The 13,153-nt window shown below is 48.5% G+C and overlaps 1 protein-coding gene across 1 annotated transcript in view; it reads right to left on the reverse strand.

Moving 5' to 3' along the window:
• Positions 1-227: 227 nt before the first annotated feature.
• The window catches only part of Tmem132c (transmembrane protein 132C), a 242,963-nt gene continuing 230,037 nt past the window's right edge, over positions 228-13,153 (reverse strand). The window contains exons 7-9 of the mRNA XM_060382303.1: positions 12,707-12,980; positions 11,472-11,663; positions 228-3,088 (exon numbers count right to left, since the gene is read on the reverse strand). Of these exons, the coding sequence (XP_060238286.1) occupies positions 1,907-3,088; positions 11,472-11,663; positions 12,707-12,980 (1,648 nt within the window). The 3' untranslated portion in view covers positions 228-1,906. The remainder of the gene's footprint in view (positions 3,089-11,471; positions 11,664-12,706; positions 12,981-13,153) is intronic.

The raw sequence follows: 13,153 nt of genomic DNA on the forward strand, positions 1-13,153 counted from the left end.
AGGCAATGATAAACTGTGGGCTGAGGTCCTGGACTGAATGAAAAGGGGGACATGAGCTGAGCACCAGCATCCGTTCCTCTCCGATTCCTGACTGTGAATGTGACCAGCTGCTTCGAGCTGCCCTGCTGTCACCCTGAGTACAGGCAGGTGACAGTGAGTATGTGACCCAAATCGTCCATCATCAGAATAACTCTGGATCTGCCCAGAAATGAAATGAGGCAAGTGAGGGCAAGGGTGCTGTTTCTTCTTTAAAAGGCGAATTCTGCAGCAGGCCTGTACCTGTCAGGATTGGACGACAGGAAGTAGATAAAATAAGAAAATCCCATGAGACACTGACTTGTGAAGCCATGGCAAGTGTTTTAATGACAACTGCCACCACAGGTATAAATAAATAGCTTTTTAAAATCTATTGTAAATGCTACAAATATATGTATCAAAGGTCCAACCAAGGTCACCAGGCTTCCAGGACCTTTTCTTAGCTACTGATTTTAGTAATAAAAAAAAAATTAAAACAATGGCCATCCCCTGGTATCTCTGTGAATGCTGCTCTGCTGAGGGTCCCAGTACCCAATGTCCTCTCCCTCAGCTGAAGGATGGCGAATCCCAGGCTGCGGACATCCTAGGAGTTCATCTGCTCCATCCTGATTTTCATGCAAACACTCTGCCTTGAGTGAATGTGATGCCATGTCCTGCTGTTACACAGCCACACTGTTTAAAGCCACAGTTTGATTGACAATCTAACATAGATTTTTATCGTTTTTGAGTTTATGCTGGTTCACCCTGCTCGATAAGATCAGAAAACTCAGTCCTACCCCCAAATGTCTTTTCTGTTTTGTTCAGTATGGTGTTGGCTGTATCTTGTGGTGGACACGGGCTGTCTGCCTGACTCTGTACACCCTGCGCTTATGGAGAGATAAGACCTCTCCACAGAGAGGGATCCCTCTGCGCACACTGATGGAGACACTGTTTCCCCGACTCCACAGGGAGTGGCCAGGTGTCACAGGCTGCGTTCTGCTCTTTTGTCCTATTCAGACAGTATTCCACCCACTGGCCTGACCCAGCTGATGGACTGTGGGGCTCACTCCCCCCATGGAATGAACTGAGCACTTCCTATATTGTTTAAAAAACAAAAACAAATACAAATACAAACAAGCCAGGAAATATCAACAAAGCAGGGGAGAGATATAAAAACAGGTTAGTGTTACAGCATAAAGAATGGGTTCATTGATGGTCTTCCTAAAAAGAGGGAAAAAAACCCTCATGTAATGAATAGAAATGTAATTTATATTTCATTTAGGAAAATATACCACTTGGTCCTCAGAAATAAACATGAAATCAAATGGAAGCCTAGGACACTAGAAGGAAACCTGGAAGCAAATGAGATGTGGACCCAAATGTAAAATTCTCCTTCTGATCAGTGTTCAGATGTGCCTCCCCTTGGGCACCAGACCTGGACTGTCCTCAGAAACATGAACATTGAATTAAAATGAAGGCGTTCTCTTAGCAAGCCCCGTTTTTACATTTTTTCCCTTTATTAGAAATATAAAGCGAAAGTCATTTGTGTCTTTTTATTTGCCTTTTTGTATTTTTTTAACAAATATTTTTGGTAGCTTGTCTGCAGTGTAGTTTGATTCATAAAATAACTCTGTCACTTCTGAGCAGTTCTGTCTTAAATCCACTCTGCCTCCCTGCAGAGTCAGAGACTCAAACTTCTGAAAATCTACCATCTTCAACTGCTAAAAAAAACCCTTTATAAAAACATCCCTTCCCAGCTTCTAAACCACTGGCTGGTATTATATGGTCCTCGTCCTTCCTCACTCAGTCCACTGAAACCTCCCTCCACCCAGCTGCTCTGCTGAGGGAGGGAAGGGCGACACTGTCCCATGTGGGCGAGGTGGCCAGAGCGCTACACGTTGTCTTGGAATTTCTCCAGGTAGGTTCTGAGCTCCTTGGGGGCGCCCACATCCAGGTCTTGGCAAACCCACTTGATGTCATCTTCACCACCAAGGATGGAGTTCACTGTGGGGCAGCTGTCCTCGGGTGGGATGGTGAAGGTGGCAAATTTCACCTTCTTCATCTTGGAGGTGGGTGAGTTTGCAGGCTCCTGCCTGGACTCCCTGCCCTGCCGCCCCCCAGAGCCTGGTGGCCTGTGGACCTGGCTCTGCATGTGCTTTTGGGAGCCACCATTGAGGAGCAAGTGGTTGCTTTCCTCAAAGCCTCCCAGCCCTCGGTCTATGATGGTCGTGTGCTCGTCCTGGGGTGGTGACACATTCCCAACGTTCTCCAGGAGCTCCGCCTCATTGCCAAGCCACACCCAGTCATGAGAGTGGGTCATGGATGCCTGACCTTCCAGAGGCACCTGTTTGTGCCTATACTTGAAGGCGAAGGTAGCACAGTTAATGAGGAAAACAAGGATGGCCAGGCAGAAGACTCCCAGCAGAGCATACATCCCAATCTCCAGGTCACTCAGGCTGTGGGCTGTCTGCATCAGGCCATTCTCCTCCAGTGAGCCCCCAGCTTTGGGGAGGTCCACATGGGCTGGAAAGTTGGTGAAGTCTATAGGGATGCTGTGTAGCCTGGCTCCATCCAGCCTGCCGCTCTTCCCCACCTTGTTATCTAATAGGGACTTGGTGGTCGTGGTGGCACTCAGCAGGGCTCCTTCTTCACGATCCCCAGGAGAGTTGCCATGGTATAGTTCACCCTGGCCTGGGCGTTCCAGGTCCTGAATCTTCTGCCGGCGATCACTGGCATGGTTCTTGATTTCTTCCTCATCCTTATCTCTAGTCTGGCTGGAGTCAGCATCATCCCACCCAAACTTGACCCCAACGTGGCCAATGCCCACAGCCAGCACGCTCTTGCGCTTGGATTTCTGACAGGCCTCAGCGATGGACATGTCCACTCGGAGCAGTGGGCCCTGTCCTTCTCCTTCAGCCACCACGGTGGGCCACCAAGGTGAGAAGGGCTGTGGAATGGACACAATAGCCTCATCCAGAGAGATGGCAGTCAAGGAGAAGTCCTTCATGTCATAGATGTCCAGGGGTGTCACTGAGCCGTCACTGAACTGGAGCCATGTGCTGACTATAGCTTCCTGCAGGAACAGAGAGTATGAGAACACTTGGGAGGTGCCTTATCTCCAGGAACCCCTCCTAGAAAGACACCAAAGAAACAGGAAGGATGACGTGAAGTCCTGATCTGATACTATTGTGCTGGGAAAGCAAATGAGCTTTCCACAAGTCACAGAAATACTTCAACACAGCTCCAGCATAAAGTCATAGGAATCTTTTTGTTATGTGCCAATCACATAACAAAATTCCCAGGTTCCATTAGTCTCACAGGACAATGGGGGCTTGTGAGGTAGAAAGCAGAGACAAGAAATGTCAGAGCCAAAGGCCTGAAACTGGAAAGTATGGACTGGGAGTGTGTGTCGATTGGTAATATACTTGCCTGCAGTGCATGAAGCCCTGGGTTTGACTCCCAGCACTGCATAGACTAGGAGTGGTGGTGCATGCCTTTTATTTCAGCACTTAAGAGAGAATTGGAAGCAGGAATACCAGGAGCTCAAGGTCATCCTGAGGTACATGAGACCCTGCCGCAAAAACAACAACAACAACAACAACAACAAAACAGAAAAAAAATTCTTTCCTGTGATGGCTAATCTTGATGGTCAATAGGTCTCCATCCAGAATCAATAGAAGCCCTTGCTGCTGAAAACTCTTGGGAGGGATATTTAAAGCAGGAAGACCTATGCTAAAACTGGGCCACACCTCTGGTGGTAGCACAGATAACAGAACACGAAGGAAGGAAGGAAGCTTTGCTTTTTGTCTGCTTGCTCTCACTCTTGCTGGCAAGTTCATCTATCCTGTTGCTGCAGCTAGTATTAAATCCAACTTCTTCAGGATTCCAACATGGACTGAAGACCAGCAGCTCTCCAGGAATCATCCAGAACTCTGGAGCCAGATTGGGGCTGCTGAGACATTGAAGTTCACACATTGTAGAACTACCAGATTCTCTACCTTTCCATCATGAGATGAGCATTGTTGGACAGCCTGGACCATAGCCAGTAAGTCACTCTAATATATTCACCTTTAATGTGGATATTCATTCTCTCAGTTTTGTTCCTCTAAGAACTCTAATCCATCTTCCCTCACCATATGCTTCCCTGGGGACTGGGGTCTTTCAGGTGCCCTTTGCTTTGTGGAAAGCAAGAGTAGCTTCCCTTTGTATGACCTTGATATGAACACTCTTAGGTGGACAGCAGTGGCATGGCCATGCCACTTGGTGGGCTTAGCTCAGCTACATCAGACCAAGAAAACTCAAGCCAGTGTCAGGGGCCAAGTCATTAAAAAGACTTGCAATCATTCAGTCAATGATCAAACAGCTACGTTGTAGCTCTACATTCTCATTGTAGAGAACAGAGAAGGGAGTTTAAGAGTTCCTGGACTAGAAATGTCCTGGAGCCATTGTTCTGTGACTGCTATGTTCTCAGTAATCATGGACATTTAGTGCCGGACATTCCAGGGACTATACTGTGTAATGGCGGACACAGATCCACCTAGCTGGGACGCTCCAAGGCATTTCCTGCAGGAGACTTAACCTTCAGCACCACGGACAGAGACATAGCCTAAGGGTTCCCAGTGAAAACCTGAAACATTTGAGATCCTGAAAGGGGAATCACAGAGCAGTGAGCAAGCATATCAGGGGTCAGCTGATGTTCAGAGGATGCCTCTCTTGCAAGTTTAACCAGCATGTTCCTCAGCTGTCAGGTTAGCAAGAAGTGAGCAGAGCCCTGCTGTGCTGGAGACCTAGGGATCAGCCTCTGCCAAAGTCCCCAAAGTCAGCTGCAGTCAGAAAAGCTGTACCCAGCCTTTCCTTCCTTCCACTGCAGTGCTTTTCTCTCACCACCAGACCAGTCCTGATGGTGGGAACCTTTCTGGTTGCTCATTGGCCACACCTATCTTAGACCCAATTGCTGCAGCAAGAGGACTTGGTGGGAGCCTCTCTGCATACGACAAATCTATTTCCTTTCTGCCATTGGTGGGGAATAAGAAAGCCACAGTCAGTCCGGGGCTGGTGTGGCACTGCCCGTATGCCATAGGGAGTGTGCCACAGGGAAGGCAAGCAGAGAAACAGACTGGAAGCTGGACCCAAATGAACATCAAATCATATGGCGCTCTTTAGGAGTAGAGCAAAGCAAGGCAACCACTGCACAAGACTCCCTTAAAAACTAAATTCCATCTGTAGGTGGGTAGCAGGAGTCACAAGAGGCATGTTAAAAATACACACAGGAGCTTGTGGGATGGTTTCCTGGATAAGAACACTGGCCCTGCAAGCCTGACGACATGGGTCCAACCTCAAAAACCCACGTCAACGTAAAGGGAGAGAAAACAGACTCCTTAAGTTTGTCCTCTGACCTCTGCACAAGCACTCTGACACACTATCACCACCGCCGCTGCTGCTGCTGCTGTTGCCACTACTACAACTACATAAAAATTTAAAAAGCAACATGATCAGGCTAATACTGGAGATGAGGGAACAATTGGAAAAGACTGGATTAAAATTAACCAAGATAAAAAATGATTGCTAATGAAATAAAACAGCAAAGGACAAACTAAAGCAGTGACTGCATTAGGAGAGAAGAGGTGAGTGGGGGAAGGGCAGAGATGTGTGGGGACCTACACAGAATTTCTAGAAATGGAAAACCGAGCAACGTGTGTTGTCACAGGCCTGCAGACTCTGGACTTGGTAAGTGGAGGCAGGAACATCAAGAGTTAGATGCCTTCTCTAGATCCCACCATTCACCTGCAAATTTCATATTTCCTTGTTTTTTTTAATTGCTGAGTAATATTTCATTGTGTAGATGTACCACAATTTCTGTATCCATTCCTCAATTGAGGGGCATCTGGGCTGTTTCCAGCTTCTGGCTATTACAAATAAAGCTGCTACAAACATGGTTGGGCAAATGTCCTTGTTATATACTTGAGCATCTTTTGGATATATGCCTAGGAGTGGTATGGCTGGATCTTGAGGAAGCGCTATTCCTAGTTGTCTGAGAAAGCACCAGATTGATTTCTAGAGTGGTTGTACAAGTTTACATTCCCACCATCAGTGGAGGAGGGCTCCTCTTTCTTTACATCCTTTCCAGAATGTGTTGTCACATGAGTTTTTGATCTTAGCTATTCTGATGGGTGTAAGGTGAAATCTCAGGGTCATTTTGATTTGCATTTCTCTGATGACTAAGGACACTGAACATTTTTCTTTAAGTGTTTCTCTGCCATTCACTATTCCTCTATTGAGAATTCTCTGTTTAGCTCTGTACCTCTTTTTTAATTGGATTACTTGAGTTGTTGCTGTTAAACTTCTTGAGTTCTTTATGTATACTGGATATCAGCCCTCTGTCAGATAAAGCCTAACTTTGGACAGAGTGCAGGGAATCTTATAAAAGAAGTGGGAGATAGTAAGACCTGGAGAGGACAAGAGCTCCACAAGGAGAGCAAAAGATCCAAAAAGTTTGAGCACAGGGGTCTTTTCTGAGACTGATACTCCAGCCAAGGATCACTCATGGAGATGACCTGGAACCCCTGCACAGAGGTTCCAGAGCCCATAGCAGTTCAGTGCCCAAGAGGGTTCCATAGTAATGGGGACAGGGACTGTCTCTGACAGGAACTGATTGGCCTGCTTTTTGATCACCTCCCCCTAAGGGGCGAGCAGCCTTACCAAGCCACAGAAGAAGACAATGCAGTCAGTCCTGATGACCTGATAGACTAGGATCAGAGGGAAGGGGAGGAGGGCCTCCCCTATCAGTGGACTGGGGGAGGGGCACAGATGGGGAAGAGAAAGGGAGGGTGGGATTGGGAGGGGAGGAGGGACGGAGGTACAGGGGGGATACAAAGTGAACAAACTGTAATTAATAAAAAGAAATAAAAAAAAGAGATGCCAGTTTCGGCTACATAGCAAGTTGGAGGCTAGCCTAGGCTACATGATACCCCTTCTCAAAGCAAAGAATGAGGAGGTGGGGTCAGGTGAGTGAAGCAGTTGGGATGTTTTCTACAGCCGACAGGACACATCATGTCTGAGGAGGAAGTGGGCTCAGCAGCCAACACAGCTGAGACATCTACTCAGGACTGGGAAGAAACAAAAGACAGGCAGGTGGAGATGGATAAAAGAGAACTATCAATGGTCTAGCTACAAGTTTCAGGAGGAAACTGGAATGAGGAAGGCAATATTCTAGAACATTTTAGGCAATGGGACCCAACAAAGACTTTGGAATGGTGCAGGTTGGGTGCCTGGATCTGGCTGTTCCTGAAGGCACGAGTGCCAGACCAGTGCCCACAGGCTGCTCCATTCTGTTTAGGTAATTTGAGGCTGAATCTCTATTTGGAGCAGAAAGCCCAGAGCAATTTCTGTAGAGCAAGGGGGACTGCATTCAGCTCCCTCCCCCTTTCAAGCATGAGGACCATTTTATGACAGTTTGAGAGAAAAAATAACTGGACAAGCAAGCTGCAAATCTTGGCAGCTGCTGGGAGGCTGAGGGTGAAGAGATAGACCCATGCCTTTTGAGTTAGGTTCAGCAATGGGCCTCTTCTGTATGTGGGGAAGTGGGCTTTCAGAAAAAATGAGGAATCTCAATGACTGTGAGGTTTGGGCACACTTAGGATTTTGTTTAAGGATGAGAGAAAAAAAAGGGTAAAGAGGAAGAGTTATTAATTTGAGGTAGTCTGCACTAACTCAAAATCTCATGATGGTGTGGAATACTTGTGCTGTCACTTGGAAGTTATGAGCTCAGCTTTCCATGGTCAAATTTGCATGGTCATCTTATTCATCTTTGCCCAAAGGCCTTTTCTGGCCTTGGAACCTGAGTTCTTGTCTGAAGCCAGAAATGCCAAGGAATTAATACCCACTAGGGTAGTCCTGGATGGATAGGTGGCATTATACTGAACCCAGCTCCCTGTCCTTTGAGTATGGTACCTCCCTGAGCTTTCCTAGTTTGGCACGATCTTCCCAAGAGCCTTGGGGGGTGAATTTGTCTTCATTGGTGGCTGAGCAGATGGCACAGCTTTAGGACCTGCCTTCCCTTCTTTGCACTCTGCTTTGCCTGCTGAGTGGCCTTCATCACCCCCATGTAGGTGTGGGAATCCTTGCTTGAGGCTCAGCTTGTGGGAAAACTGATATGGACAGAATGTGGCCCCATGCCTTAGTGTCAGCCTTTATTTTCTTAGGGATGAGATAATGCCTTTCATTGTGACTGGCTCTTTGTCCTGAATTAAATTTTCTTCCCTAGATGGAGATGGAAGTTAGCAATAAACCAAGCCCCGCTCGAAGGACAGACAGTTGGATTGAAACTTGTGGTTGGTCAGAGCCATTTCCAACAGCTCTGCCTTGTGATTGAGATCTGCCCTTCTATTGCCTCATTACAGTGAGGCTGGAAACCTCATTGGGGAAATCCAACACATAGCTCCCAAGACGACAAATGCCAACTGACTTCAAGCAACACCTAGCCACCAGTGATTTAGACCTGCTTCTTAGAGAGTCATGCCTGCAAATTGATGATGCTCTATCCACGAGCCTCCTGCATCTGAGCTGGGCATCCAATTACTGCTGGTTGATGAAGATTGATGGACCGTGTTGGATGTGGATGCTAGCTTTGTCCCATATCTTAGAGCAGTGGTCTCAACCTTTCTAATGCTGCAAGCTTTTAATACAGCTCCTCATGTTGTGGTGACCCCCAACAATAAAATTATTTCATTGCTAGCTCATTATGGTAACTTTGCTACTGCTATGGATTGTAAATAACTGACATGCAGGATATCTAAGATGTGACCCCCTCAAAGGGGTCGTTACCCACAGGTTGAGAAATACTGTTCTAGAGGCTGCAGTGCTTATATCCACTCTAATCTATGGCCTATTCTTAGCAAAGATCTTTCAGCTTTCAACTTTTTCCTCTGTTTCTTTGGACCTAATCTTTCCTCTCTTCTTGCAAATATGGATATATGTAGGCCAGAGGTCAATCTTCGGTGTCTTTCTTTAATTGTGCTCCACCTTAGATTTTGATACATAGTCTCACTAAACCTGAAGCTTGAGGGATTTGCTGGGTTCACTGGCTAGCAAGCCCCTAGGATCCTCCTGTCTTTATCTCTTCACAGCTGGGATGACAAGCATGTACCACTGTGCCTGGCTTTTTATATGGGTTCTGGGGATCTGAACGCAGATGCTCACACGTGCATGGCAAGCACTTTAATGACCAAGCCACCTCCTCATCTTTATCTCTCCTTTACAAATAAGAACATACCATGTCAATTCCTGTCCTTAGAGAAGAAGGGCAGAAGAGCCAGCCTGGTAGACTGGATGAGGCTGGAATTGACTCCCAGTCTCTATAGATGGTGCCTGGAATCAGAGGCAGCAACTGTCTACTGTGTTGGACAGGAGAGTTTTTCAAAGACAATGCAGTGGAGTTACCAGAATCTGGGCTCAGGGAGAGAGATGCTTTTCCCATCTGCATCACATGGTGCAGTTGCCTATGTGACAGGGATGGCTTCCTGGGCTACTCAGCAGGGGGATGGTGATGGAATTACAACATTCTTTAGGGTAACTGATTCCTGCTGCTGGTGGTAGAAGAGGATATCAGAGCCCAAGGCAGACTCTATATTGTGGGTGAGAGAGGTGGGGAAGTAGGAGAAAAGGGAACTAATGGCCACAGGGTCTGAGAGAGGCACATGAACAATTACATAACCAACCAGAAGACGAACAGAGAGGCCCTGTGGACCCCATCAGTAACACTCCTGGAAATAGATCCTTCCCTGGATGAGAATTTAGTGTTGTGTTGAATGCAGGGCCCAGTTGAGCTTCCACAGAACTGGGGTAGCATTGCAGTGAGCTGTTAAGCAGCCAGACTGTTAGGCAGCAGCAGCTAGCTGATACACCTCTGTGTGCTGAGCACCATCCCAGGGTCCTTCCTGGAGCCCGCAGCTGGGGTAAGTTAGACATGTGGATTTCCCAGCCCGTGTCAGCTGTTTGCACCACTAACTCAGCCATGTAGTCCAGGTAATAGGCAGCCTGTGTTCGCAGTATGGAAACCTTGTATGGCATCTGGAATTTCCTAGTCTTCCCTAGAAGTAGAAGCATCTAGCTATCCTCCCTGGCTTTGCTCTGCCAGCAGCCCTGACGGTGCTGTGTTCTGGCTCCGTAGTTCTCTTGTACAGACACTATTTTGTTCCTATTGTGGTATGTGCAGGACTGCAGCTCCCACTGCTTCCTTGTCAGGTCTACCCCTGACAGCCCGATGCCTGTCCCAGCTGTAGAAGGCCAAACTCCTGGCACATGCTGTCCACGCTGGGGTTTAACTGGAGCTCCACTGCGGCCTGCCAACTTCTCCTGGCTATGTGTCACTCATGGGAACCAACTCTGAAGCCAAATGCCTGAGCCAATCTGGAGCCAGCCCTGGGGCAGTCCTCAGGTCCCTACTGCTTCTGCTCTAACAGTGATGGACAGTGACCATCACTCAAGGAGGGAAGGGTGACGTATGCTAACACATGATAGCTGATTCTAATTTAATTCTCAATCATAAGATTAAGTGGTTCCCTCTGTAAGGACTGAGGTGCTGTGGCTACCCAGTGGGACCGTCACAGAGATCTACCTCTAGAATCTTCAGTGTAGAAGTGTGTGGGACTCCATGTTCCCTCCCCCCTTTCTGCCAGTCCCCAGCTTCCACCTGCTTGCGATGGTGCTTGCAAAGCTTTGCCCTCATGGAAAGTTATCCTGTAGCCCCTTTCCATAGGGTCAAAAGAAAACACAGGAGTGGAACCCAAGTTAATAGCAATTCCAGGGGTAGTGAAGGCACAATGGAAGTGGCAGAGGAGGCAGAGATTGATAGGGCTGTAAAGAAGGCATTATTGACCAGAGGGGTGTAGAAACTATGGCTGGAAAGGAGCCAGGCATGAGAAAGCCCAGGGGAGCACATCTCCAGCTAGAGAAACTGCAAGAGCAGAACCCAGAAGAGCTTTGCAAGGAGGGTCTACCCGAAGCACATAGGAGATCCACAGAGCTGGGGGTGGGAAATAGAAAGCAGGCTCCTGCACCTGCTAGGGTGCAAGGGCTGTGGAAGGAATGTGGCCTAATAGGGACATACAAGAGAAAGGTTGACCAGAAAGGTGGTCTGACCAGCACTTCCTCGGCCCAGGAGAGGACATTGGGGTGGGAGTGAGAGGATGCTGTGGGAGTGATGAGGGTGGGGGTGGGGTGAAGGGTGGGGATGGTAGATTCTGTGGGAGTGAGGTGAGGGTGGGGGTGGGGTGGGGGTGGGGGCCATCTTTTCCCTGGGAACAGATGCAGGATGGGTGAACGTTTCCCTGTGTCCCAGAGGTGTCCATGTGGGCTGAGCACTGGTGTTCCCTGTAACTCTGAATCTGGACATATCTCCTTCCCCTCTTCCTCTGAACCAGGCCCATGGCCTCCCTCTGTCCCTTCTCGACCCCTACCTGTTTTGGGGCACGCAGCAGCTCTTCAGCTGTGGCCACAGCTGTGGTGGCCCTGCCACTCTCTGAGATGGGGTGCAGGGTGACAGACAGCCCAGCCACCACCTGGACAGCCAAGTGTGTCACAGACACTTTGTCATCCAGCACAGTTACTGTCTTTTCTGCCAAGATGGAGTCGGACAGTGGGGACAAGACCTGTAGGAACAGCAGGACACAGAAGAGCCATCACACCCATTTCCAGGCATCGGAACCCCTCCTAGCTTCTGTACTCTACCCTAGATAGGCCAGAGATCCTGAACATAGAACATAAGGAGGCATGGGCCTCCATCACTGTTAGTGGCTCCACCCTGTGCTCTGTGAGCCGCTGAGGCAGCCCTTGCCTGAAACTTTAGAGCAAGTGGAAATAAACACAAAATTCCATCCCCTTTTAACAAGGAATGATCCCCTTCATTTGGATAATGGACCACTTGTGTGCAACCTAGTTATGTGTACTTGATGATCCTGATGGCTGGATGCATGAGGAACTGAGGCTGACTTTGGTGCAGCATGGATCAAATTCTAAGGGGCCAATGGGTTAACCAGGGACAACAGATCTATATCTGTGTGTCCCAGCCTTCCACCATCACATTGCATCTCTGTGGGAGGCCAACCCGCCCCATCTTACAAGCCCAGTGTTGGGCTGGAGCTGTGTAGGTGAAATGATGGAACCATTGCCACTGCATTAGCCTCTTCAATGACATTTCTAGAAGGCTGTTGAAAGTCAGGTGGGACTTGAGGGATGGAGGAAATCTACCTTTGTCTATCATCTGTCCTGGAACTAACCATCCTATATATTATTTTGAGTGATAAGATGAATTATAAAATAAAGAGTTGTTGAGTGGTATCTAGAAGAAAGATGGAAAGTTCAGGCTCCCCCTGGCATTCATAGAAGCAGTGCATACAAGACAAAGACAAGTCTCATGGAAGTGTATAGAGGTCAGGCTGGAGAATTAAGTGGGAGGTGGGACTGGGGGGAATGTGGGAGTAGCCCTTGAGAGCGAGCTCCCACTGAGTGAAGAAAGACTAAAAATGGAAGGGCTGGTTCAAGCCCACCCCTGTTCCCATGTCACCCTCTGGAGCCATCACAGGGACAAAGAATTAGCTACAGTAACTTGCCTCATCCCCCCAGCCAGGGACCCCTAGTCCCAGGAAGAATGTCCCAGCCAAGGACAGAGAGCCCCCGTGCCCCTGCTTCCTACCTGGATGGTGGTCATCCCGACTTCCCGGCCAACCAGGACCCTGCTGTCCTCTAGGGTGGCTATGTGCGGGGACTCCAGCTTCATGAAGTCAGCTACCAGGTGGGTAATGTCAAACTGCCAGTCTGAATTGAGAAGGTGGCTCAGCTGGCCCCAGGGCCCAGCACCCTCTGATACAAACTGGGTAAGGACTCGGACTGTGGCATGCTGGAACTGTAATGCACAACCCCGGCCTCTCTGCTCTTCTTCCTCCTCCTCTTCGCTGTCCCGAGTGGGCCTGTGTGGGAGGAAGAGTGCTGGCTCAGACATGGAGAAAAGAAGCACAGAGGATCACAGGATGGTGGCTGTTTGTCTCAACTTCAGAAGACAATGCTCAAAATGGGAGCCTTGGGGCCCCATGGGAACCTTGGATCCCTCTCTGAGCACCTCAGGGGCTTGAGTGCACTGCCA

This window comes from Meriones unguiculatus, chromosome 4, assembly GCF_030254825.1.
Source record: "Meriones unguiculatus strain TT.TT164.6M chromosome 4, Bangor_MerUng_6.1, whole genome shotgun sequence".
NCBI classification, from domain to species: Eukaryota; Metazoa; Chordata; class Mammalia; order Rodentia; family Muridae; genus Meriones; species Meriones unguiculatus.